The sequence below is a fragment of the Rattus rattus genome, chromosome 1 (assembly GCF_011064425.1).
Source record: "Rattus rattus isolate New Zealand chromosome 1, Rrattus_CSIRO_v1, whole genome shotgun sequence".
NCBI lineage: Eukaryota > Metazoa > Chordata > Mammalia > Rodentia > Muridae > Rattus > Rattus rattus.
The window spans coordinates 185,368,164-185,395,299 of record NC_046154.1 but is presented as its reverse complement, the minus strand read 5'-3'; the positions used below and the strand labels follow the sequence as shown (position 1 = coordinate 185,395,299).

Here is a 27,136-nt window from a genome sequence, read left to right as displayed (position 1 = left end):
TAAGTAAATTACTCACATATTTTCTAGGGGATCAGGGCAAACATTAAGTATGATTCACAAAAATATGCTAAAATCTTTGGTTTTTTTAACTAAAATACTTTTGGAAGAATGCTATGTAAGTTATGATGGTTTAGATTCATTGCATGAGGTTTGAACACAGGTTTTGCTACTCCTTTCCTTGGTTTCTTAATTTTTAGTTTTTGAACCATCTCAGAGTTCTAAGAGACTATGGTGCATACAAACCCACGGCCCACCCACAGTCCTGTCATAATCCTAGGAGCTGAGACGGAGCCTTTGCCTTCTAAAAGCATTTTTAAAATCATCTTGTAATTTGCTAAGCATAGTAAGAGTCTCAGAGTAGTTGGTAATTAATCAATATACGTGAGCCAAACATACATTAAGACAACAAGCTCAACTAACAAGCTCACTGGAAAAGTGACAAAGGAATGAACTTTAGACCTGCCAATATAAAGGAAAATAAGCAGAGATGGGTAATTACATACACACACACACACACACACACACACACACACACACACACACACACACTGACACACTTTTACAGTTAGTTTTGAAGGTATGACAAGTTTTTTTGTATTACATTCTGGTATTATGACAGAGAGAAAAAGAAATGATTCCAACATCTTAAATACTCTGGTAGAGTCTAATGATGTTTCTTGAAGGTCAGAGTTTTGAAAAGAAAAGAAAAAAATAGGATTGTTTGCTTTTGGATATCAACTTTTTTAATAGCTGGATTTAGCAAAATTATAGTCGGTTTCAATGTAAACCATTTTATAGCTCTGTGGTAAATCACCATATACACATAATTCTAGAGAAAGATCTCTTCATACTAGCATATGCCCCGCTGAATTAAGAAGGGCAGGGAAAGCAATGACAAATGCAAAAAGATGATATGATATTCGTTTTTATACAACAGGAACTTATTAGAAATTGAAAGTCCCCTGGACTTCTGGATGAAATTCACCAACAGTCATTGAAACAAATATCTTTAATAAGCTGTTAGTGATCAGTTGCTCAATTCTAATACAGGTCAGCCGTTCACTAGAAAGAAAAAAATGCATAAAGCTATCTCAAGAGCCATCTGTGAATACCATTCTTCAAGTGTTGGATGGGAAAAGGCATCCACAGAGCTCTCCACACTTCTGTTACGTCCTGTTATTTCAACTCTGCTTGGGGACCCAAGGTGTGGTTTGATGGTAACTGTTGAGATGAAACCCCCAAGGGTACAGCGAAGGCACACATGCCTTGGCAGTAACAGTCCCCAGGGCTGGGGCCAATTCTGCACAGCCCTCAGCCACCAACAAGTCCCCAGATCAGGTGTATCTGCCTGGCCTTTGGTAGTAACAGATTTCTTCTGCATGGCCACAAATCCAAGGAAGCACAGGCCAGGATCCCACCGTGGTTCCAGGCGGCATCATTGGCTAATCACGTCAGGCTGTTCCTCACTACCCCCAGGTCTCCAGTTCTGCTTCTCTTCATTATGCCCACATCCTTCTGTTTCTCTTCCCCTTCCATTTCTCCACCACTTCCTTGCTCCTCATCGTGGTCCCAGGGGTCTCTGAGTGTCTGGCGTCACCTTAGGAGTGCTCTCAGGAGTGCTCTGACCCAGGGTGCAGTTTGTCAACTCCCCCACCCCATCGCTGCACGGCACCATCAGGGTCATCTCAGGCAGCCTTTTTTCAGGGACTTTTAGGCTACTAATCATTCAGGCGTCAGAACACAGAACACAGGCATAGCCTCTCTCCCCTCTGCCACCTGCTATGGCTCATGCACACCTCTGCCACACCTGCAAAGCCTCTAAAAATAATATCAGTGAGAAACCGCACAGATTAATATTGGCCAGATGTCATACCATATCGATATTGAATATATACTTATATTTCTTTCTTTTCCGCAGTAGTATTTCTAACAAACGAGGCATCCACTTTCATTCCCAACATAAACTAAACCACTTTGTTCTCCCTACATTCTCTCACATTTAAACTACAGTTAAGCTGGGATCTTCGCGTTGTCTTTGCAGCCCCCACACTATTGCCCAACTTCTTTGTTACACGAGAAGCCCTCTTGTTTTGGAAAACTCGTCTCACCCTTCAGTTTACAGTTTAATTTTATGCACACCCACCTGACCAGCAAAACACATGGATGTGAACATACACAGAGGAAGACGAAGTTGCTGCTCGACCGTGATTACACCATACAAAATATATATCAAAAAATATAAATATCAAAATATATATCAAAAGATGTTCATTTCCCTCTCAATCATTTGTTACCGGGACTCTAAGTTCATCTCTTAGGATTATGGATGGTTTAATGTCACTCAGAATTTTTCTTTTGGATTATGGAAGAGAAAGAGTTCAATTCTTCAGGAATTATCCCTACAGAAGGGTTAAAATGAACCCCTGAAAATTTTGTTAGCTTGATTAAAATATTCATAACTTTTATTGGCCTTCGCAGCTACATTAATGAGGTTTTTTTCCTCAGTGGCAAATTGTTACACAGAGGGAAAGGAAAACAAATAGAAAACTATGATGCTAAAAATGATTGGAAATGATTAGCTAGGTCATTCTCCTCAAGCTGTTTTTCCTCAACTGGTTCTCTCTGTCTGTCTGTCTGTCTGTCTGTCTGTCTGTCTGTCTCTGTGTGATGTATATCTATATTATCTCTATCTATATATCTATACCTATATATCTAATCTATATATCTATCCATATTATCTCTGTCTCTGTCTCTATAGCTATATATCTTAAATAAAAGTATTTTATAGTGTACTTTCTAGAACTCTAAATAAGGATGAAGGGTGAATCTTTTTTGTCTTACTTTATCTGACTGAAAGATGGGTTTGCAGAGTGTCTTCCCATGCCATGGAAGGTCTTTGTTGTGAAACAATCCTTTTCAGACTTAGCTCATTATCTTTAAAAAACAATATGTTGTATTATATTTGTCTCTCTCACCTCATCTCTCAACCACAGTTTCCATTCCCTCCACCATTCCCAGTCATCCTCCTCATTTCCCCTCTTCCCCAGATCCACTAATTCCCATTTCAGAGAGAGAGAGACAGAGAGAGAGAGAGAGAGAGAGAGAGAGAGAGAGAGAGAGAGAGGAGAGATTTGGAAGAGGGAACCAATAAAATAAAAGAACCCCAAGAGCATTGGAGACACCCCCACTCCCATTGCTAGGAGTCCCATCAGAGTGCCAGCTGCTCAACCATAGGTCTATGCAGAGGACCTAGCTCATATGCATGCAGAGTCCATGACTGTCACTTCATTCTGTGATCCCCTATGAGCTGTGCTTAGTTAATACTTTGAGTTCTGTATTCCTGCTATCCTCCCCCTGTTCTCTTTTGCATGGTTCCCCCAGCTCCGCTTAGCTTTGGGCTGTGGGTCCGTGCATCTTCTCTCTTCAGTTGCTGGATGATATCTTTCTGTTGACAACTGGGCTAGGCTACCGATCTATGAGCATAGAAAAATATCACTAGTGATCAGTTTATTAAATTTTTTTCCAAGTCATGTCTGGTTCTATTCTGTGTCTTTTGGGTGACCAGTCTGTGGTTCCTGGCTATCCATGAAGTCTTAGATGTGTGGCTCCCTCTCTAGGCATGGATCTAAACTCCAGTCATTGTGGCCACGCCCACATGTCCTGTGCCACTATCTTCCCCAGCACCTCTTTGAAGCAGAGTAGATTGTAGGTTGAATGCTTTGTGGCTGGGTTTGTGTCTTAGTCCTACTACTGGTACCCTTGCCAGGTTATAGAAGATTTGGACTCCATATTCCCCACTACTAGGAGTCTTTCAAAAAGTCACTCTAGAAGATAACACTGCACTAGCTTTCTGCAGCACCCTCAAATGCACTTCAATTCCAGTTATCTCTCCCAGTACACCATCTCTCCACCACAACTCAACTAACTGATCCTTGCCTGCCCCAAGTCCACTTCCAAAATCTTTCCAAGGATCTGTGCATTCCCTTATTCAACCCTCCTTGTTAGTTAGCCTCTTGGGTCTGATTGTAGCATGGTTATCCTTTGCTTAGCAGTTAATGCCCCTTATAAGCATGTTTGTATTTTGGGAATGGATTATAGCACTCCAGATGCTTTTTTCTAGTTCTATTTATTTGCCTGCAAGTTTTTCCCCTTGGGCATGGGGAGGGGAGTTGAGAGGGTAGTGGAGATAGAGAAAGGCAGAGAGAGAGAGAGAGAGAGAGAGAGAGAGAGAGAGAGAGAGAGAGGAAGAAGAAGAAGGAGGAGGAGGAAAGGAGGAAGAGGGAGGAGGAGGAGGGGGAGAGGAGGAGAGGAGGGGGAGAGGAGAGGAGAGGAGAGGAGGAGAGGGGAGGGGAGGAGAAGGAAGAGGGAGAGAAGAGAGAAGGGAAAAGGGAGAGGAGAGGAGAGGAGAGAAATAGAGACTGACCATGAGCACATGGAGAGGGGAAAGGAACAAGAGCAGACAGAGCAGGAAGGAAAGATCAAGAAAGAGAGGAAGAAGCAAGCTCATGATTTTTTTTTTAAATAGATGAGTACCACATTTTACCACATTTTTTAAAAATCCATTCTTTGGTTGAGGGATGCCTAGGTTATTTCCAGTCTGGCCTTTATGAATAAAGCTGCCATGAGCACAGTTGCTTTTATTAATTCTTTGAGTTTTTTTAAAGGTTTATGCATGTATTTTATGTATGAGTGCTCTATCTCCATGTATACCTTCATGCCAGAAGAGGGCACAAGATCCTAGGATAGTTGGTTGTGAGTCACCATGAAGTTGCTGGGAATTGACCTCTGGGAGAGCAGGTAGTGATCCTAACCACTGCGCCACCTCTAGTCCAATGTTTTGAGAACGTAATAGAGATATATTGAACATACTTACCTTCCCTCTTGCATTCCTCCCAAATATTCACCTCCTCTCTACCTACTCAACTTTATGTTCATGTTCTCTATCTCACTGTTTCTCTGTGTCTGTCTGTCTGTCTCTCCCACTGTCTCTCTGTCTCTCTTTGTCTCTTTCTGTCTCTGTCTCTCCGTGTCTCTCTCTGTCTGTCTCTGTCTCTGTCTCTATCTCTGTCTCTCTCTCTCTCTCTCTCTCTCTCTCTCTCTCTCTCATAAACCTCATTCTCTTTCCACTTGCTCTCCACTTGTTCTTTATATGTTCACACATGCTCACACATGCTCACACATGCTCACACATGCTCTCTCATTCACTCCCTCATTCGTACCTCACTCGCTCTCTCATTTGTTCTCTCATTTGCTCCCTAGCCTTTCTCTTGCCCCAGTCTTATTGATAATCCAAAAGCAGATAGAAAAAAGACATTGTATAATCATTGCCAAATCAAATTCAAAAGAATAACCACATCCCACAAAGAATTAAGAATTACAATTGTTCCCCAAAGTTTCAAGCTTCCCCTATTCCCAGGCCTGTGGCCAAAATAATAATAATTGCAAACTTATCATTATTTAAGCTTTAACATTTGACTTATTATACTTCAGAGCTCAGAGCTCTGAGGTCAGCTGCTTGCATTTTCCTCTGAAGCTCTAATGATAAATGACATAAACAAAGCTGCCAGGCAGTGGCCAGAAAGAATCACGTTAACCCTTAACTCAGTAGTTCCACTAGCTTTCTGTTCCTTTACATTGCACACAATGACTCTCGTAAAAGTCCCAGTATTTTGACTTAGTTTTACTAGTGTGTAATTTTATGTATTCTATATTTCCTTATCTCAAATGTTATGTAAAACTTATTTCCTAACTTCAATAACTTTTTCCTTTCGTGGGGTCCCAATGTTGGCTCTAATTCATTTTCTAATAATTTCTTCAAAGTTTCTTTGCAAGTCAAGCATTAATCTGGAACTACTATTGTGCAGTTATTACATCATTGCCAAGATGAGAACCCACAGCATGCACCAGGGCCATTAGGGCTGTGCTGTGCCCCTATGCCTCAATTTCCAATTGTTTAAGAATCCTAACATCAAGGAATATCTAGTTTCACAGAATTCACCAGAGCAGAAGGAGGAAGAAGTAGGAAAATCAGATATAATAGAATAATTATGTGCACCAAAGCCAACTGAAAGGCAGTCACACACAAATTAAATCTATATAGTTGTCCAGGGCTAAGGTTAGGAGAAATGGGAACAAGAGATGACTCCATTCAGGCCTACTGCAGGCAGCCTCTTATTTCAGATGGCGGGTCCCCTGGAGGGATATGTCTCCTGCTTCTCAGGGTCCCAGACGCCACTCTGTTTTACAAGGAGCTGCCACAGGCTTCTGAGATGGACTTCTGAGATGTCTCCATCCAGGCCTACTGCTGGAAGTCCCTGTCATCATATGCTGTCCCCAGCAGTCTCTGTTTCTAAGTTCCTGCCCTGTTTGAGTTACTGGACCTTTAAATGTGAGTTATCTGGGGAGTCATATACCCTTCTCTACCAAGTCTTTCCATTCCCCACCCCATTAAATCCATCCATTTCTATTTCCTATATTTTCATCACTATGTAGGGAAAACAGAAGACAATTTCAAAATTTAAAGTTTACAATTTCATTGCATATTCTACTTCATTTTCAGAAGTTTACAAATTATTTCACAAATACCAGCATATTTCCTAAACATGTTTTGCTGGATCACAGTAAACCTTCAATGTGTCCGCAGGCTTTGATTTCAGCTCGACTTGTACATGCTTCACAGATAAGTTCTTTCAACAAACACTTCCACTCACCAAGTTCTCAGTGTCTTTGGGAAACCAGGCATGTAAAAGTCAAATTTCGAACAGTTCTGATATGTTCCTCTAGCTTGTCAAAGCTAGCAAAGGCATGATTTGCATGGCACACATACAGCATACAGCTGTATGCAGCTAGGGTAATTTATTAACTTTAGGCTCTCTTTCTCTTCTTTACCTTTATTAGTGACATCCATTGCTGAATAAAAATTAGAAAGTGAAACGCACTGACTGGCAAATCCCTGCATCTTTCTCTGTTATTCTCCTTGTTCAGCTCCTTTCTTAAGCATTTTACACTCTGGGTCTCGTTTCCTCCCATGTCCGCATGGCTGTTTGAACAGGTCTTCACAGGTTTGACTTTTTCTCCTCTACACTCTGTATTTTCCATCATTTCTCTCTTTCTATAATGTATCCCATATTTCAGAGAATCTTGAATCAATGTATCTTTGTTTAAGGGATTGTAAATGTCACCTGGGAAAGTATTTTAATTAGGATGTTATATCAAGAAATACATAGGGTACATTAAAAAGCTGCAGTTTCACATGATTTAAGCATTGATTATCTTGCTCTCCAAAGTAACTGAAGTATAATTTTTATCTTTTGAAATAGTACAAATATTGCATACATGTTTAAAATCAAATCATGTCTTTTTAAAAAAATTTTTTATTAGATATATTTCTTTACTTAAATTTCAAACGTTATTCCCCTTCACAGTTTCCTGTCCATAAGCCCTCATTCCATCCCCTCCCCCTCCCCCTCCCCCATATGGGTATTCTTCCTATACATCACCCTTATTGCCCCCCCATATTTCCCTGCACTGGGGGGGTCCAACCTTGGCGGGACCAAGGGCTTCCCCTCCCCATGGTGTTCCAACAAGGCTATTTTCTGCTACCTATGCAGTTGGAGCCCAGGGTCAGTCCATGTATAGTCTTTCGGTAGTGGTTTAGTCCCTGGAAGCTCTGGTTGGCATTGTTGTTTTTATGGGGTTGCAAGCTCCTTCAACTTTTTCAATCCTTCCTCTAATTCCCCCCAAGGGGGTCCTATTCTCAGTTCGGTGATTTGCTACTAGCATTGACCTCTATATTGGCCATGCTCTGGATGTGTCTCTCAGGAAAGAACTATATCCTATCCCTTTCAGCATGCATTTTCTAGCTTCATCAATCTTATCTAGTTTTGGTGGCTGTATATATATGGGCCACATGTGGGTCAGGCTCTGAATGGCCATTCCTTGAGTCTCTGCTCTAAACTTTGCTTCCATATCCCCTCCTATGGATAATTTTTCCCCTTTTAAGGAGCAAATCATGCCTTTTAGAAATAGTCGGATTGCAAAGTTTTAGCTGTATTAAAGAGATTTTGGGAGGGGGGCTGTTTGTTTATGAACGTTACTGCTATCTTGAATTAGCTTGGCTTACCATTGCCCTGATGAAATTTACATATTTATTTATATCTTGTATCAATCTTCTGCCAATGCCATTCAGATTAAAGACACAGAGATTATAGCATGGGAAAGTTAGTGGAACATTCCAAGTTTCAGCATGCTGTAGTGTTAGCATTATGAACAGGACAGACTCAGCACTCAATTCTTTTAAACATTACCTGTGCTTAGTGATTGGTATACTGCTTCCACTTCTATATTGAAGGGCACTGTCTATTCCGTACAGTTAATGTAAAAACTCAAGGCAATGCGTTGGGGTCATGGCAACATGGAGATTTACCTTGCTTACATTTCTACGATCAGTTCTTTTGTTTGCCAGCTATAACCTTCTTTCTGAATGTTCAAAGGAATCCAGGGCTTCAAGTCCTGAGATATTCCAGGTATTATATTAACTCTGGTTTATTCTCTCTGAGAGGCTAAATCCAGCTTTCTCCTTACTTCTTTTTAAGACATATACCAAGACATCTAGCCTCTTTCCGGTCTTCATTTTGTTTCTTCTTCTCCTTCCTCTTCTTCTTTCTCTTCCTCCTCCTCCTCTTCCTCTTCTTCTTTGCCTTTTCCTCTTCTTCCTCATTCTTCCTCCTCCTTCCTTCTTCCTCCTTCCATCTCCTCTTCCTCATCTTCCTTCCTTCCTCCTCCTCCTTCCTTTTCTTCCTCCTCCTCCTTCCTTCCTCTTCCTCTTCCTCTCCTTCTTTTTCCTCCTTCCTCCCCCTCCTTCCTCCTCCTCTTGTCCCCTCCTTTCAATTCCTCGTCCTCCTCCTCTTTCATCTACCTTCCCCCTCTCTTCCTCCTCTTTCTCCTCCTTCCTCCTCCTCTTTCTCTTTCTCTTCCTCTTCCTCTTTCTCCAGTTCTCTGTGTCTTTGCCAAGTCTGTAACACTACCATTACCCAGTTTGGTTCTCATTTCCTGTGGTTTTGCAAATAAGGATGTGTGTAAAAAATTAATTGATTATATTTCATTGAAATTATAAAACAATCTCTTTTAAATACGAAAATATATACAACTGTCATGAAAATTGTGGTCTCTGGAATCAGAGTTCCCAACACATGTTTATGTGATACAGAGATGTGCGTGTGTGTGTGTGTGTGTGTGTGTGTGTGTGTGTGTGTGTGAGAGAGAGAGAGAGAGAGAGAGAGAGAGAGAGAGAGAGAGAGAGAGAGAACTGTAATGTGGATTTCCTTTCCTCTCTCTCCTTAAAGTCTGGATCTTCAAATCTATCTATCTATCTATCTATCTATCTATCTATCTATCTATCTATCTATCTATCTATCTATCTATCTGTTATTGCATGCTTATAAGCGTTTGGCCTGGATAGACATCTATATATCACACACATGCAAGCTTGTGCCTGAGAAAGTAGTGTGCCTCCAAGTGATTGCTGGAAATTGAGCCAGGGTCTTTTGCAACCACTGAGCTTACTCTCTAGCCCAGTGCCCTGGCTCTGAGTCCTCGCTGCTCTCCTTGGTGACCCTGAGCCCCGCAGTGAGTTCACCTGTCTCTAAGCTTCCTTGGGAAACATGGGGATGATGTTACCACTTACAGCCCTGAAAAAAAATCTCAGGACCTTATAGTTTTTAAAATGCAAAGGCCCAGGTATATATAGAAAATTTACCAACAACTATCTAGTTCCTCTCTTCAGACCCTTTCCACTAAAATGGCTATACAAAAAGTAGACATTCACATACAGGTTAAGTGATTAGAACATGGTAATAATAGGTGGTCCAGGAAATGTGTATGTTAGATGGCAGCATGGAGTAGAAGCAAGGAGGGATAAAGAGATTGAATGGATTTTGATTTAAGTGATGGCAGTCTTCTTCTAAGAAGGTTGGGAGGAATAAATATAACAATATATAATATGAAGTGGGTGGGTAGGAAAGATGTGGAGTCTTGCTTCTTAGTTAAGGAAAATAGCTGATGTGGTTACTTACAGTCATTTTATTTTCTGTCTTGCAGTAGATTTATGCCTGTACCGTTTAGCCTTTATTCCCCACATCATTTTCTTCCTGCAGGATCATTTGTTTACTGCTTTTTAATTTATGATCCTTTACAGGGTCAAGAACATTCCACCATTTCTCACCCAAGACTTGGGGATACATTATCTACCCATGTAAAGCTTCAAATATTGTGACACTACGACAGAGTGCCTTTGGCACGATATTAAAGCAAAAGATTGTGCTTTCGTTGAAGTATGGGAGAAGGCAGAACCTGAAGAGTGGTGAAACCAGGCAGGAAACCATCGCACCTGTGTGTTTTGAATTTTCTGGGCTTCGTCTTTCCTAGGAATCATTTCATCTTTTGATTTGAGAAGAGCCTTCTGACACGTAACCCACACATTACACAATCCACCCTCTTGAGGGGTACGTACAGGACAGACAGTGAATTCTAGTTTCTTCAGAGTTATGGAATGGTCACCATATTCTATTTAAGAATATTTTTATTACTCCAAAGAAATCTCACAACTATGTGTTCCCTGAGAAAGTCAGAATAACTCCGAAGGGCAATAAGAAGGGACGAAATGTTTGAAGTTCTTAGTGTTCCTGCGTCTAATCCTGTGGACAGGCAGGTGCCTTCAGGTCTCTAGTGGCCAGCCCTGTCAATCACTTCTGGAAACACTCCCCCAACCCCCGCTGGGTAACCTTCTTTCCACGCCTCCTCCAGGCTGCCAGGAAATCCTGGAACAAAAGTTGCCCTGGAGCTGCTTGTGGTTTTAGTAACTAGGGTTTGAGAGTTGAATTTTAAACGAAGGGATACTGAGTAAAGGGAAACAATATCCCAGAGCCTCACTATAATGTCCAAAGTTCCGTGACTTCGCTTTAGGACAGAGATATACACGCTTTGTTTTAAATAAGTCTTTGGGCCCTTTGGCCTTGTTCTGGGCGTCTTTGTGTGTATCTAAGTCCGGAGAACACTGTCAAATGACAAGTGACTGTCATGTGTGTAAGAGTTGAATTTAGGGCTGACGCAAGTTAACCCCGGTAGACTTCTGCCCCCCTTTCCCAGGTTTCTGCTCCAGCCTGTTGCTTTCTTTCTGGCTCCAGGTCGGTTTTTATCGCGGACTTCAGTTTGACTTCCAAACTTCTAGGCTAAGGGGAATTCACCTCCAGATTAGTCCCCGCCTCCTGCAGGCTGCCCCTCAGGGGCAGAGCCACCGCTGTTGGGATAGCAAGCTGCTCGGCCTGCAGCTAGGGACAGAAAGAAAGTATGAAGCCCTCCTGGTTGCAATGTCGCAAAGTAACAGGCGCCGGGACGCTTGGGGCACCTCTGCCAGGATCTTCTTCAGTAAGAGGAGCTGGTGTGGCCCGAAGGGCTTTGGTGGCCGGGTTCGGGGGCAGGGGCTGCAGGGCTCTGTCCACAAGCAGCGGTGGTGGCGAGTACAAGACCCACTTTGCAGCCTCTGTGGCTGACCCGGAGAGATTCTGGGGTAAAGCTGCTGAGCAGATCAGTTGGTACAAGCCCTGGACCAAAACACTAGAGAACAGATACCCGCCTTCCACTAGTTGGTGAGTGATGTCTTAGTCATTTCTAGTATCTCCTAACTTCTTGGATGCCAAAGCTGGAAGGTCTGGGATAGGAATCTAAAGTTCTAATAAGAAAGGAAATCAAAATGTACGATGCCTTCAGCTATTTCTGTTGTTTGATGGTTTCGTTCTCCTTGCTGTCCTACATTCTCCTTTGAAGTTCTCCGTTATCTAGGGTGATCCCAGTTTCACCTACGAGATTTATTTGCAGAGGCCCTGCTTGGCAGTGGGGATGTTGAGTGACCAAAACAAAGGCTTACAAAAACAAAGGCTCAGCACGCAAGGACTCTGCTGACTGTAAGAGGAGAAACTGTGTAAACAAATACAGAGTATGTAATAGACCCAGGGAATTATGGACCTGCCTATTGTGGGGAGGGAGGGCGAGAGAGCGGTGAAGTAAAAGGTAACTGAGCAGGCTCTGGAAGGATTAAACCTAATCATTTCAAAGATGAAGTGATCTCATTATCAACGTTCAAGGGGGTAGAAGACAACCGGAAGTAACTGACTCTGTAATTGTGTTAGCTGGAGAAATGGGAGAAAGGAGTTGCGGTAAGAGGCTTAAATAGTGTGGCAGATAGCCGGGAGTACCATATAGGCTTTGTACATGAAATTTAAGTATTGCCCGGGGGCTGATGGAGGACAGGTGACCTTAGGAGTCATGGTAGGAAGAGAGCTTTCATCTTGACATTTCGATGATAGGTTTCAATTATAAATACTTTCGCACATTGTTTTTATGTTTGAAGGACAAGACATTGTAGGAAAGACCTTTAGGCTATTGAGAGCGAAAGCCTACAGTTTTTGGAAAACTATGCGCAGTTTCTAGGTGCCTAGCACTTTAAGGATATGGTTACTCCCATCTGCTAGTTATTAGGAAATGATATTCTCGGTAAAATTGGAATCAGAAAAGAAAGCTACTTAGCAGATGGGGGCGATGCATTGGTTAAGATGTCCTTTGGCCCTTTAGTGGATGACTTTATTCTCACAGCAGAGAACCTGTCAGGAAACTGGGAGGAGTCCGTTCTGTGTCTCCATCATGCCTTGCTCCCTAATGGTTTTGTTTGTGGGGGTGTTTCCGTAATGATTCTTTCAAATGTGAATATAGCCCCCCCCAATCCCCACCACAATTCAATTTATTATTCTAGTAGTATTTGATCCATTCACTTCTGTGTGGTGACAGTGAACCAGGCAGTGAGACTATAGCAATGGGGGAATGACCGTGTTTGCTCTCTGGACCGCGTTGACTGGTTTGTGTTCTTATTCCCTTAGTTACTGGACTCACAGCCAAATGACTTAATCTCAGTGCTTCATTTTTCCTCTTTCTCTCTCTCAAAATCAAGTCATTAGTCAGAGGATTAGCTGATTGAAGAATTAAAGCGGAGTAACCCTGTGGATTAGACTTTAATTGTTATTAGAGGGAAAGCTATCTTTTTATTTTCCTGTTACAATCATGGTAGGAATAGGAAGGTCTTCTAGGGTCCTTCAGATTGTAGCAGAGATTATCACAGTAGGTTTTCCTCAAAGCTCACTGTTTTGTGTATCTGTCATAAATCATTGTTCTTTAACAGTCTTAGGTGGCTACCTTTACCACAAAACCAATATGCAAAGATTTCAAATAAGAGGTCACTGGAGACTGGTAAGATGGCTCAGTGGGTAAAGGCTCTTGATGCCAATATTGGCAGCTTGTGTTCAGTCCTGGGGACTCTCATGCTAGTAGGGGAGAACACACTTCCAAAAGATTTTTACTGTTCTTGTTGTTGTTTTTGGATATTTGTATCCATGCCATTGTGCACAGGCATACACACACACACACACACACACACACACACACATCTCACACACACACACACACACACACACACACACACAATAAATGCAGTTAACACAATTTTACAAAGAGGTCACTGGACTTACTACAACTGAAAACAGCAGATAGCCAAAGAAGTCTTGGCAACGTAAGAGATGGGAGAGGAAGAGATTGAAGTGAGTCCAGAGGCCCAGTGTGGGTCAGTGAAGGCCCAAAAATAGCAACGAAGAGAAAAAAATGAATGCGTGTGTCAGAAGGCGAATTAAGATGTAGGAGCTCCTTCCAAAGAACTATTTTTCTTCTTTAAACTCTAACTTTTAGTCGACATTTTCTAAACGTTGGGCAAGTAACATACTGCTTTTAACTTCTGGAAAAGGTCCTTGTGTGTAAATCGTTTCAATACATTGTATTGATCACTAGCATTGTCTCACGTTGCACCTGATTTCTTCATCTTTGTACTCTTAGGGTCACGCTCTCTTACCTCTTTCAAGCCATCCTAGAAGATCAAAATGAATAATAATTTTTTTTTAAGTCTCATTAAGTTCAGAGGTTTGATTCAGTCTTTCTGAAGCCATTTGGCTGGCATAGCTGAGTTGAGGAACTAGGCAGAAATGGGACAGCAATATTCCATTTCACTCAGTCGATGGCTTCCTTTTGAGTTACTGCTATATTGTTAAATAATTCACGGATAATCCTGTTTGGTTAGTGATTGCCAGTGAGGCCAGACACAAAGGAAGGCGAATGTACTTCACCCTCCTGTATATCTCTGTGGCTAGAGTAGAGTCAGCATCTGTTTTTAAAGGTGGTAGGCAGATAGCAGCATTCTTAGGCAAGAGGAGTTCTGTTGCTGTATTTGAACAGTAAATGAAAGTGAGCATGAGTTGACGTGAAGTAACTTCGGTTACTTTCTCAAGCAGAACACAGGGCTTGAGAGATACATTGGCATCGGACATACATTGGCTCAGTCTCTGATTCCTGTGGCCTCAGCACAAGCCAGGTGTATTCTCTTTCAGTAAAAGCCCATCTCGTCATTTTAATAATCATGAAACTTTTCTCATAATTAACACACAGGGCACAAAGTCTCCAGTATCTTACATGCAGAGGAGTACAAATGTGAAATATAAGTTTTGCGGATGTCATGTACATTTTGCAACATAAGAGGCTTGCTGAACCTCATCTCTTGCTCTGTTCTCTGAACCGTGAAGGCCAACATTAAACTGGTGGTTTAAACTTGCAAAAACAAACTGACCAAGACAACCAACAAAACAAACAAATGAAAAGACAGCTCTCCTCATAGCATGGTCATGTCTTCTTGATACTTTACTTTCTGGGTAGTAATGTCTCTATTTGAGAGACTCTCATTGGGGCATTGTAATCACAAGGGGAGCAACAGGAAATTCTGGTAATTTCTTTAATCTTGGAACACAATAGTTGGTGTTCGGGGTTCTGTTTTGTTGTTTTTTTTTTTTTTTTTTTTGGGGAATGGATCTTCTTTTGCCTATTCTGAAACTGAAATGCCACTGTCCTTCTCTGCAGTATTAGGCAATTTAGTTCTTTATCTCAGTTTGTATTTTATGTTCTCAGCTATCGATTGATCCTTTTCTATAAAAGCATCATGATTTGATTTGATTTCAGCCTTATTTAAACAAAGTTCAGTGTTTAGATTCTCAGTATCTGGGGGCAGATGCAATCACTCAGTGGGTAGAGGCACCAGTCACCAACTACAGGAAACTGATGTCAGTCCCTGGCATCCATCTGTGGGGAGGACAGAGTCAACTCGGCAAAGTTGTCTTCTGGTCTCTACAGGTGCACCTTGGAGTGTTCCGTATTAAATAAATAAATAAATAAACAAATAAATAAATAAATAAATAGTTTTTCAGATGCTGAATCAGAATCAAATGTGTATTGTTATAAACTGAAATGCATTATAAGCTAAAAAAGATATATAAACTAAGTATCATTATAAACTGAAAGAGACTAAATTTAGCTTACTGGAAAATTAATTTAGATTACATTCCCATAGTGGAAATAGTGTGGTTTGAAAAGAGAGCAAGGTGCTCATTTCCTGCTTGGTTTTAATTTACAATAATTTGATACTGCTAAATCTTAAATTGGTTCAGAACAATCTAAGGATACCATTCCTCACTATGTCTTCACTATGAGAAAATGACATAAGAGGTAATAAAAGGATTCAAGATGATGCACAAAGTACATCATTACAAAACTATAATGGGGAGGATCAAGTGGGACTGTCACATAGAGAGCACGGCAGATATTTTTATGAGCTAGTGTATGCCAAGAAGGACTTAAATAAATAATAAAAAAAAGCTAGCCTTGGAATTCTAGATCTTTACGAAGAACTCTGAAAGTTAAGTGGACATTTTTGTGTGGCAAACAGCACAGGAAATCTGTGGAGATAAGAAGGTCTTAAGGCCCTTGGAAGATAGTTACAGTGAGCTGTGGCTTTTAGAGTTTTTTCCCTGAGTCAGCAGTGCCTGCGTATTGAAGGCAGTTGCATGATGGCTTCAGAAAGTCGGAGTAGCAGCAAGCGAAGACATTTATAGCTTCATAAGCTCTGCGCCACAATCATGGAGAAATCTCCATATTAGCTGAGGTGACGATTTATTGATTTATTGATTTATTGATTTATTGATTTATTTATTGATTGATTGTGTGTGTGTGCTTATTAGTGTATCCTTTTGCAATATGATATAAGGACATTATGCCCTCTGACTATAATCCTCCCTGCACTGTTTCTCATTCTTACCGCCTATTGCTTCGTGACCCCCTGCACTGAACCAAGGCACGGGTATGAAGCTATCTATCCGAGCATAAGTAACTCCAAGGACCACCTCTGTGAAGACAACGAGTTCTTCCCTGGTAACCTTCATGCCACGACTTCCCACAGGTGGGACAGAGTCCCCTGAGCCAGTCCCTCCCTGATCTATGGTGGAATGTTTGTTTGCTGACTCAGTCTTGTACAGACGCTATGCACACAAACAAGACAGTTGTGAGTTCGCGAGTACTGTGGCCCGTGTCCCACGCATAGGACAGCATTCCATGACACTCCTCCCTATCCTTGGGCTCTTACAATTCTTCCATTACGGTCCTGGAACCTTGAAGGTGCTGCTGCTGCTGGTGGTGGTGGTGCCGATGGTGGCGCTGTGTGTGTTTCAGATTGTGATTAGAGTTTAAAGATTTGGCTATTTTATCTGAAATTAAACATTTTGCAAAGAGCTCTGTGTCTGGGTTTCTCTTATAAATGCCCCTAAACCCTAAGCCCAAGGAACAGAAAGAGAGGGAGCAGGAACAGGGGGAGGAGGAATGGCAGGGGGGTGGGGAAGAGAGAGGAGGGAGATGGAGAGAGGGTCCTGCATGGTAACATCTTCTAGCCCCCCTTGACTACTGTTCCCACCTCTACTGCCTCATGTTCTGCTCATTAACTTTGACCATGGTAAGCACATTTATTTACACTGTTGTCTAAAGTAGAGAAGATCTAGGGCAGTGCTATGCGTAAGGCTAAACGGATAAAACCATTCTAGGTCACATTTGATTTTATATTTCGGTAGTTTTTATATAGGTGTAGAGTACAGAGCTTAGAGCTATCAGAGGAGCCTTAACCTGAAGTAGGGGACCCAGTGAAGCCAGGGATAACAGGAAGAATAAAAGCAGGAGCTCCAGGAACGTTAAATGACAGACCAGCGGTCTGGAAGTGAACTTCGCAGAAGGGAACGAGTTACCATTACATGGGAAACCGAGTCCAGCCCTGATGTTTAGAAATAGATTGGGAAATGAAAGTTAATTGCCTGAAAACTATGAAGTAACTTAATCAGGAATTTTAGATATGAGTAAAAATTGAACAGAGGTGATATTTTAACTATTTAGGGAGATACTGGGAGGGAAGGGATCAAGGGGCAGGGAGGGAGGGAGGGACTGAGTGATTGATAGGGGAGGGGGAGAACAGCATGGGAGGGGGAGGGAAGGGCAACATGCAAGGATTAAGCTTTGTGAAGAAGTACGAGAAATAAAAATGGCTGTCAGGAGAATGGGTGAAACTTGTTCCAGAAAGTGTTAGGAAAGAGACAAGTGTCCTTTAATTTTGTGATGAATAAAGAAGGGATACATATTGTTTTTAATGGGAAAGTCTATAGCGGTCAAGTGCTCTAGACCTGTTTTAAGAATATCGGATGGGAAGATATTTAATCTTACCCAGAAACACTTGGTGATGTTTAGTCAGGCAATGCCCACTGAGAGAACGGTGCTAAGGATGGAACAGTTTGTTGCAGAGTGTCCTGCCGGCAGGCAGAAAATTCTGTGGACTTCTTTGACAGTGACAAACCTGAGAGACAGAAAAACAGCTCACTGAGGTTCCTGTGTCAACCGAAAGTTGCTTTCTTCCTTAGCTATCTTTTTCTTTCTTCTCTCCACCCCGCTTTTGGAGGAATGTGTGTTTCAAGGTTGAAGTGAAGAAACCAAGAAGGAGAGGAATTTTGTTTATTTTGAAACCCATTGCTTCAGAACTCACTGGTTTTGCAAGCTGGACATTTTGTGCTTTGTTTTGTTCTTTTTGGTGCTGGAAGTTCCTGGAAGAAACAGGATAGCAAAATCTAGAAGATGCGATTCACAGCTACTTGGCCAATCTTTACTTTTTTTTTGTTTTCAGTTTTTATTATACCCTGCAATGATTCTAATGAGCTAGATAGCTAAACATTCCATTATGATCCTGGCAGAGAAGATAAGGAAATACTTTTTGTTGTTTTATCTTTTTAAGGAAATTGTTTTTTTTCGTGTACTCTCTAAGCCATGCCTTACACAAGATGAGTTTGCATGCCTTTCGGTTAATGCTTTACTGAGTGCTACAGGGTTAGGACCGCTCATGGGCTTTGCACACAGACGGGGTAGAAGCCAATCTCCCCAAGAGGCCATACAGCCAGTTAGTGGAGGGCAGAGATGGTTAGTAGTAATAACTGCAGTGGTCCTGGATCAGAGCCCAGAATCTTCATCTACAAATACCTAGGCAACTGTTTCAGAAGCCGGGTGCCAAATCTTGAATCATTTAAAGGAGGATTTGGACAGAGAAATTGTTCTAAATTGAAGGAGAATAAAGAGAACTGAACTCCTTGCAATAGGTAATTCAGAGTTGGATGTAGTTTGTTTTAATTGACTTTTCTTTTTAGGACAATTGAAGAGCCTGAACAGGATTCGAAGATTATGTAGTTGTCATATGTCAGTGTGAGTTTCCTCAGTTTGGTGGTTATAGTGAGGTTCTCCAGGGGAATGCCCTTGTTTGTAGCGATTAGGAGATAATTTATTCTGGAGTCATTTGGCATTGTGTCAGGAAGTTGTTGGGAAGCAAGCTCTCTTGTGCTTGCAACTTTTCTGTGAATTTGAGTTTATTGCAAAGGGAAGAGAAAGTAATGTGAAACTAGACAGTGACTTGTTCTCTCTAATGAACTTTGGCTCTTTGTCAAAACAGTTCTGACTACCATTGGGGACATTCAGTCACTTATTGTATGTTTTGAAAATAAGGATTATGTAAAATGCTGCTCCTATTTATCAGTTTTTATTTCTCTTTCACATTATATGTCTTTCTCGTGTGCACAATCTTCTGCATTATATACAGATTGCAGAAAGATTAAGCTTAATTAGCATAAGCACTACTTCAGATGGTGTGTGTGTGTGTGTGTGTGTGTGTGTGTGTGTGTGTTAGGACTGTGTGACATCTACTTCCAGCGTTACTCAGGGAAATAATATATTCAGATGTTGTCAAAGTCATCTTCAATTCTAATTTGAAGTGAGAGTTTTGTCTAAGGATGAGCCATGTGCCGCCTCTTGACAAGCTTTAAATTAAGCAGATTTATTTACAACATTGTGCCCTGTATAGGTGTACTTAAGTTTTAAAATGAACCATCTTTAGAGATAAAAATATATTTCAAGGCACATGGTCAGCATGAAAAATCACCTGTTAGAAATAATGTCCCTCAAAATAACCTCATCAGGAGAGACCAATTTTAAAAGATGGGCCTTATTTTGTATTCTGAAGGTCAGGAGCTTGGAGCTGTGCGGTATCTAATTTTCTCAGCCTGTCACACTCCTGAACCTCCAGGACAGAACAGGGCGAACTACAGGAATGCTGCAATTACATAAGCAAGGATGGATTGCCTGGCAAATGGCACAATCAATGAACAATGGAAATTCAATCAACTGTGACCGAGCAACTCCCAGGTGTTGGGAGAAAGTCTGAACTCCTAGTGCCTCCTGCAAAGCACCTTGCTTTCCCTTTGTTCCAGCCCTCCTGTGTTCTTAGGGAGAGAGAGAGAGAGAGAGAGAGAGAGAGAGAGAGAGAGAGAGAGAGAGAGAGAGAGGAAAGGTGTGGGGGGAGGGAGGAATGGAAAGAGAGAGGGGGGAGGGAGGGAAGGGGGGGGGAGGGGGCGGGGGTCGGGAGGGGAGGGAGAGGGGGAGGAGATTTACAGTGATTAGCCACTGGTTAGTGCTACTTGCTTCATTTATTTTTTTAAAATTCACTTTCATAAACAATTAGGAGACATTTTAATAAGATCGTTTGGTGATAAGAGATCATTGCTTTCACCTGTCATGAGTCAGTGCAGGAGAATGTGTGGGAGGGCAATGGATCTTTACAATAAATACATTTGGACACACTAAATTCTGTAAATTACAGTGGTAAGAATAATATACCAGTGTAGAACTCAAATCCTTTATCTACACTACAGAGCAAGAGACTGTTCTTCCAAGGGAACTAATTATATTTGCTTTCTCTGGTATTATGGCTGAACAAGGTGAATAGTGGAACTTACTATTTTAATAATAATTTTTAAAAGAGTGCAAGAACTCTGGGGGTGAGAAAATCCAAGTTGAAGAAAAAGAAAAACAAATCAAAACAAACAAGCAAGGGAACAAGAACACAAAGACTTTCAAACACTAAGCTAGAGAGGGGTAGAGTGTAATTGTATATCTTTTAGACAAGTAACCAAGCTTTACTGACTTGACACAGTAATGAACAAACTGGATACAAAAACAGCTAAAACTGTAAGTTTTGGATAACAGTAACACCTTTTGTTGAGGTTTGGTTATTAGAATAATAACACTTCCCAAATATGATCTTTTATAAATGTATGTGCTTCAGTGAGGTAACATATATATATGTATATATGTATATATATGTATATATACATATATATATATGTATATGTATGTATATGTATATATACATATATATGTGTATGTATATATGTATGTATATGTATATATGTATATATATGCATATATATGAATATATTTAAAAAGAATATTGAGAAGTGGAAAATAAAGGATTCTCAGTCTCTATTGTCAATCTAGCCGATCTATATGGACACTTGTAAAAGTTAACTAAGATGGAATGATACCACTTTTCGCTGTTGAAGAGGCATAAAATCTGTATTATTGATCATTTGCTAAATAACATTGTGCTAATGAATGCATAGACACAGAGAACTAAGTCAACATTTAATCTGTCACTTTGTTTTCTCTATCTTCTCTCTTTTTCGACTCTCAATTGAGAGCTAAACTAAGTTTTCTGACTCTTCATTTAATCACAATGAGATGACGGTAGGGAGCCATATTGATGGGTAGCTCTCAGATCCCCTCATTTTGGTGGCTAGCACAAAATAAAGGTAAGGGTTATTCGGTGCTTTACAATTTGTGGTCTAGAATCCTGGATCTATTTGCTCAACATATCTTGTCCTAAATAATTATGAAAATGGGAAAATTGCAAATCTCAATATTTGGTGTCTTCTCTCATGCGTTCTCTACCTTAGACTTCTTGGAGTGGGCGGGAAAGGTTGGGCTTCTCTGGGCAAGTGTGATTGTGGGAAAAGCTTTTGGATAATATAATATGCGGAGCAAGACTTGTCACTTGAGTATGAAGCATGTCATTGCTACAACTTTAAGCCTTGTGGTCAACCGTGCACGCAGGACTGAATGAATGTAGATTGCCTAGCAACATTGAATAGAATGTGCTGCATTGGGGAATCCACTCAGAACCAGAGGATGGGGTAACCTGAATGGCAGACAAATATTTTTTAAGCTGAGATTCTGAAAAATCTTATTTTGATACAAGTTATTTCATTACTGTTAGTTAAGAGGAAATAATTTATAGCACAGTTGCCATTTTTAAATGTCTTAATGAATACAATGATATAATATTAAAACAGCCAACTTTTGTTTAGCTACATATGGGTAAGCACAGTACTAAGTGCTTTAACCTGTTTAATATTTATTACAACTATATTAGTAATATTGTTAATATTATTAATATTAGTAGGAATGTCACATCTATATTAATAATATTGTTCATATTCATATTAATAATATTATTACAACTATATGATATAAAAACAGCATTTTGCCTTTTATATTGGTGTAGAAATGGAGGGTCTGACAATGTTCAACACTCCTAAGTAGATGAAAAGTCTAGATTTGAATCTATCCTGTTTTTGTTCTACATACATATATTGCTTCTATAACAATTTTAATTAAATTTAGCATGTCTTTCTTCTTGTGTCTGTTCTCCTCTGAAATATACAATACTGAGTTATTTATGTATGTAAAGACAAGTAGTATAGGAAAAATAAAAATAATCTGGATTTGTATCTCAGAAATACTTGATAAATATTGTATTAGTTGTGCAACAATATATGCACTCTGATAAAACAGACTGTATTTTACTGTGCACAGCATACCTAATGGTAGGGAGGGAGCTTTAAATCAGCTTTAAATCAGCTGACAATTACTGTTTCCAGAGAAAGAGAGAGCAGTATTAATCTTCATCCTAAGAATTCCCTGTTAGTTTCTGGCTTAAGGAAAATCTATAATGACCACATTATTCATCATGTGCAGTATGCTCCAATGTTACGTTTTATGAGAAGATGGTGATAAATAGCTTAATTAATTCATCTAAGTATAAATATTTGAAATTTTGTCTTCTAAGCACTCATTAAAATGTTAGGACGTGTAGTATATTTGTAGTTATGAAAGTCATTGGTTTGATTTACCTTCGAATACATTTATATGAAGTAGTCCTCGCCACCCCCATCCCATAACGTTGTCCTGATTCATGTTTTCTTCTGCATTTACCAGAGGCAGGATTCAAGCTAGACAGACTTTGACAAGGGCATGCTTAGTAGAGTACAGAGATGTATGTCTCAGGAGTCTTTACAATCAGTATTTTTAGCTTTGAGAATTATCTGTCCATCTATTTATCTATCTATACACCCATGTATCGTTCTATCTGTCTGTCTGCCTGCCTGACTGTATATCTATGTATCTATATATCCGTGTATCTATGTATCTGTATGTCTGTTATATCTACCTTCTATCTATCTATCCATCTATTTATCTATCTATCTATCTATCTATCTATCTATCTATCTATCTATCTATCTATCTATCATCTATTTCTATGTATCTTTATCTTTCTATTTATCTATCTATGTCTCATCTTTCTCTCGGAACTAGTTGTAGCCTCTATCACTTTTCTATGTTATTCATCCAAAATTGTGGCCGTTTGGGGGAAATGAATAATCTGAAAAAGGTGAGATGCTTCATTTCAATATGTTCAAGATGAGACGTGGGTTACTGGAGTCCATAATTTATTGAACAGGAAACGCATGTGCAATCATTCTCTATTTTGTGACTGAGTCACGCCTTTCTTCTGTGTGGATGTGCTACCTCTCAATCACGGCAATCATCTCACCATAATTACAACAACAAACAATAGCAAAAGTAGCAATTATCAAGCTCATGTTTTGATCAGGCTCCTTGCAAAGCCCGTCCCTTTGTTTCCTTAGAGCTGACTCACACGTTCTCTTCATTTTATTTCCTTCTAGTGTGACTAATGGTTTTTAACCTAAAATCCTCAGCAATTATTTCCTAAAAAAACACGCTAATCTTGTTATCCTTTGTACTAGTTAGGCAAAAAAAAAAAAGGTTATTGTATTCATCTTTATTTAATTGTAGACATCTGCTATATATATGCTTATGCCTTTTGGTGTTCTCATACCAGTAATTTTTTTTTTTTATTAACTTGAGTATTTCTTATATACATTTCGAGTGTTATTCCCTTTCCCGGTTTCCTGGCAAACATCCCCCTAGTCCCTCCCCCTCCCCTTCTTTATGGGTGTTCCCCTCCCCATCCTCCCCCCATTGCCGCCCTCCCCCCAACAATCTAGTTCACTGGGGGTTCAGTCTTGGCAGGACCCAGGGCTTCCCCTTCCACTGGTGCTCTTACTAGGATATTCATTGCTACCTATGAGGTCAGAGTCCAGGGTCAGTCCATGTATAGTCTTTAGGTAGTAGCTTAGTCCCTGGAAGCTCTGGTTTTTATACCAGTAATTTTAAAATCAATACGTGTGTGTGTGTGTGTGTGTGTGTGTGTGTGTGTGTGTACCTGTACATGTGTGTGGGGCAGGGAGGGAGAGAGTTAAACACACATATTTAAATTGATGTTGCAGATTGTTCAGGATGCATCAGTTGATAAGATTTTAAGATGTCTTATATGCACACTCACCTTCTTTGTCATTTCAGACGTCTGAGTTCCAACATAACTTACATGCTGATAGTATTTGAACCTTTCATTCAACTAGATTTTTCAAATGGCCTATATCCCCTCTCTAAAGGAATCTATGTACGAAAGTTCTTCATGGGTTTCAGCTTTATTCTGAGTCAATCGGCTCACCTTTTACTCATTACCTAGCTGAGTTTTAAGGTAGAGAGTATTTTACAATCAACCGGTATTTATGGTCATCAGGATGAGCCTACTACCTAAAGAAATTTATGTTATGTAGAATAAGAAATGAATATTCAGTAAGAAAGAAGGCTGGGATACAGTGGTTCTCTACCTGTGGGTCACACCCCGCCCTTGGGGTTTGTGTACCAGCTATCCGGAATATCAGATATTTACATTATGATTCAAAACAGGAGCAGAATTATAGTCATGAAGGAGCAACAAAATGATTTTGTGGTTGAGGGTCACTACAACACGAGGGTTATTATATTAAAGGGTCACAGCATTAGGAAGGTTGAGAACCACTGCTATAGTGTAATTGAGTAGAAGGATTTCTTTATTTTTTGAGTAGAAGGATTTAAGAGTTCAGAGCTCAGTTGATACTATGTTCTAATGTAGAAATTCTAATGTAGAAAAAATACTAAATGATTGAAAATTATCTAATGGCTCACACATTTAATCTTTGTACTCCAGGGGTTGAGGCAGGAGACCCACAAGTTTAAGACCATCCTGGGTTAGAGTATGAGGCACTGTCTCAAAAACCAAACACCAAAAATGAAAAGGAATTAAAAATATTATTTGTATATTTTTTAGAACATATACTAAATTTGAAATTTACAGTTTGAAATTACTGTATATTGTGAATTGTCTTATAGTTAGAAAAATAAACCCTACTTTCATACATAAAAAGTTGATTTTTAAAAAGCTATCAAGTTTTTTATTTATTTTTGTATGTTTTAAAATTCTGCACTCTAACATCTCCATGTGTCTATTGTAAACATTTCATTATCTTGAATATATGTCTCCTATATTATAAGTAATAAGCCTATAATTATAGATTAGATTTAAAAAACTGTAATTATAGACTTATTATGTATAATGTGATAAGTATTTCTTTAACTGAGTTTTCATTGTTTACAAAAAGCTTAGTTTACATTTTATAATTAATGAAAATAATAAGAAATATTATATTTTCTTATTAAATACCTAAATATTCCAAGGGCCGTACTTTCTGGAAATAACATTATTTTTCAATGACATTCTTTTCAACTGGTGCTTCTGATCCTTCCTAATGCTCTGATCCTTTAGTAAAGTTCCTCATGTTGTGGTGACACCAAGCATAAATTATTTCGCTGCTACTTCATAACTATAATTTTGCTACTTTTATTAATCTTAACGTAAATATCTGTGGTTTTTGATGTTCTTAGCCAACTCATATCTAAGTGTTATTCACTCCCAAAGTGGCCATGAACCACAGGATGAGAAACTCTCTTATATAAAAGTTGAGTTTCCCATGCCTGCATACATTTATGTGTGTGCTTGTGCAAACAAGTATGTGTTGTTTTGAGTGTGTATCAAAGGGGCTTTAGGATTCAAGGCATATACTATAAAGTCAACAATATATCTTATAGTTGTTTAATTTTTCAATACCAGACAATGTTAAAAAATAATTCCAGCCATTTAAGTAACTGGCTAATGTTCTTAAACTATAGACAGCAGGCCTAGGCTGCAAACTCAGGCTTGTTAGATTGTAAGGTGTATCAGGTTCACTTCGTGTCAGACTTGACCTGGGGTAATCCTAATTTATTTCTTTTTAATTTATTGTAGATAAAACATCATGACTTTAAAGACAGATCAAGTGCACACTTATCTGCATACATTCACACATTCGTATTTATATCTGTGTAATATTTATGGGCCTGACATATTCACGAGAGCATTGTTCTTGGCTCTGTAATTTACTTCTTCCTTTCCTCCTTCGTTCGTTCTCTTCCTTTCTTAGATTAGTCACTGATCAAATATTTATCAAGCACTTTTATGAGCCAGGTATTATCCAAGGTGCTAGATTAAAGTCCAAATAAAATATAAACTTGAAAAAACTATCTAGTACATTAGAGAAAAAGTGTTTTGTTTGTACCAAGGCAGCTTAACAGATGAGCTATTTAATGAGGTAAGAGTATTATAGGTGATAGGGACTATCTAGTTATTAACTTGTGAAATTATGGCCAATGAAGTCCGTTTAGTTTTATAACCAACTCTTGTCCGAATTGCCTCTGACTGTTGAAGTGTGAATAGCATAAACAGGTTCCATTCTAGCAGACAGTGGCATTTTCCCATCTAATGGGTCCTTCAGTAGATAAAAGAACCAAGTCACTTCCATTTTATCCTTCTGGGAAGTCTCTCCCTTTGAGGTAGAGGTGGTGAGAAGTGGAAAGGTGAGAAAAGATAGGTAGCAAAAGAGAGAATAAAGGGAAAGAATGCCCTTGATTAGCACCAGCTGGATAATGACCTCTTGGAGAATTAAGTGGACTGCACTGTATTCAAGCCTCAAATCATTGACCTGTTAATGGAAAGTGTTTCATTTATGACTGTGGCCTGTGGAGCAGAGATGTAGCAAAGAGACCTCTCTGGCATTATTCTCTGACGATTTGAGGATGAAATTAGGGAAAAAAAGAAATAAAGAAAAAGAGGCCAGGAAGCTGGGATACATTTTCTATTTGGTTTAGTAATTTAAATTATAACCAGTAATTCATCCAGTTTTCTTTGTAACTTTGTTTGCTTTGTTTCTGTCTATGTGGAAGGCCATTTCCTTGAGAAGTGGAGGTTGAATGGAAATATCATGGGATTTAATTAAAAGAGGAGAGGTTTTATAACCGTAATCTCTTAGGTTTTATTGCTTAAGTTTGACATAATTTATATTGACATTGCTTTACTCAGAAATAGTCCTGGCTAACATTTATTTCCTTGCCTTTTATCCAACCACAACTTTATTATTATATAAAAAAATTTAACAATCACAAGAAATATGAAAATGGCGGCACAAGACACTATGTTTTAATATAAAAATATAATTGCTTTATTAACTATCATCTATCAATCAATTTATCT

The 27,136-nt window shown here is 39.6% G+C and overlaps 1 protein-coding gene and 1 pseudogene across 2 annotated transcripts in view; one reads left to right on the top strand and one right to left on the bottom strand.

Annotated features, from left to right (window-relative positions):
• Nucleotides 1–1,706: 1,706 nt before the first annotated feature.
• Nucleotides 1,707–1,829, bottom strand: LOC116890596 (annotated as a pseudogene).
• A 9,430-nt stretch (nucleotides 1,830–11,259) lies between these two features.
• The window catches only part of Acss3 (acyl-CoA synthetase short chain family member 3), a 185,620-nt gene continuing 169,743 nt past the window's right edge, over nucleotides 11,260–27,136 (top strand). Inside the window, exon 1 of one of the 2 annotated variants that reach the window (XM_032912106.1) lies at nucleotides 11,260–11,645. In XM_032912106.1, coding sequence (XP_032767997.1) covers nucleotides 11,347–11,645 — 299 coding nt within the window. In that variant the 5' untranslated portion in view covers nucleotides 11,260–11,346. The remainder of the gene's footprint in view (nucleotides 11,646–27,136) is intronic. The other variant, XM_032912114.1, reaches the window with a different exon arrangement.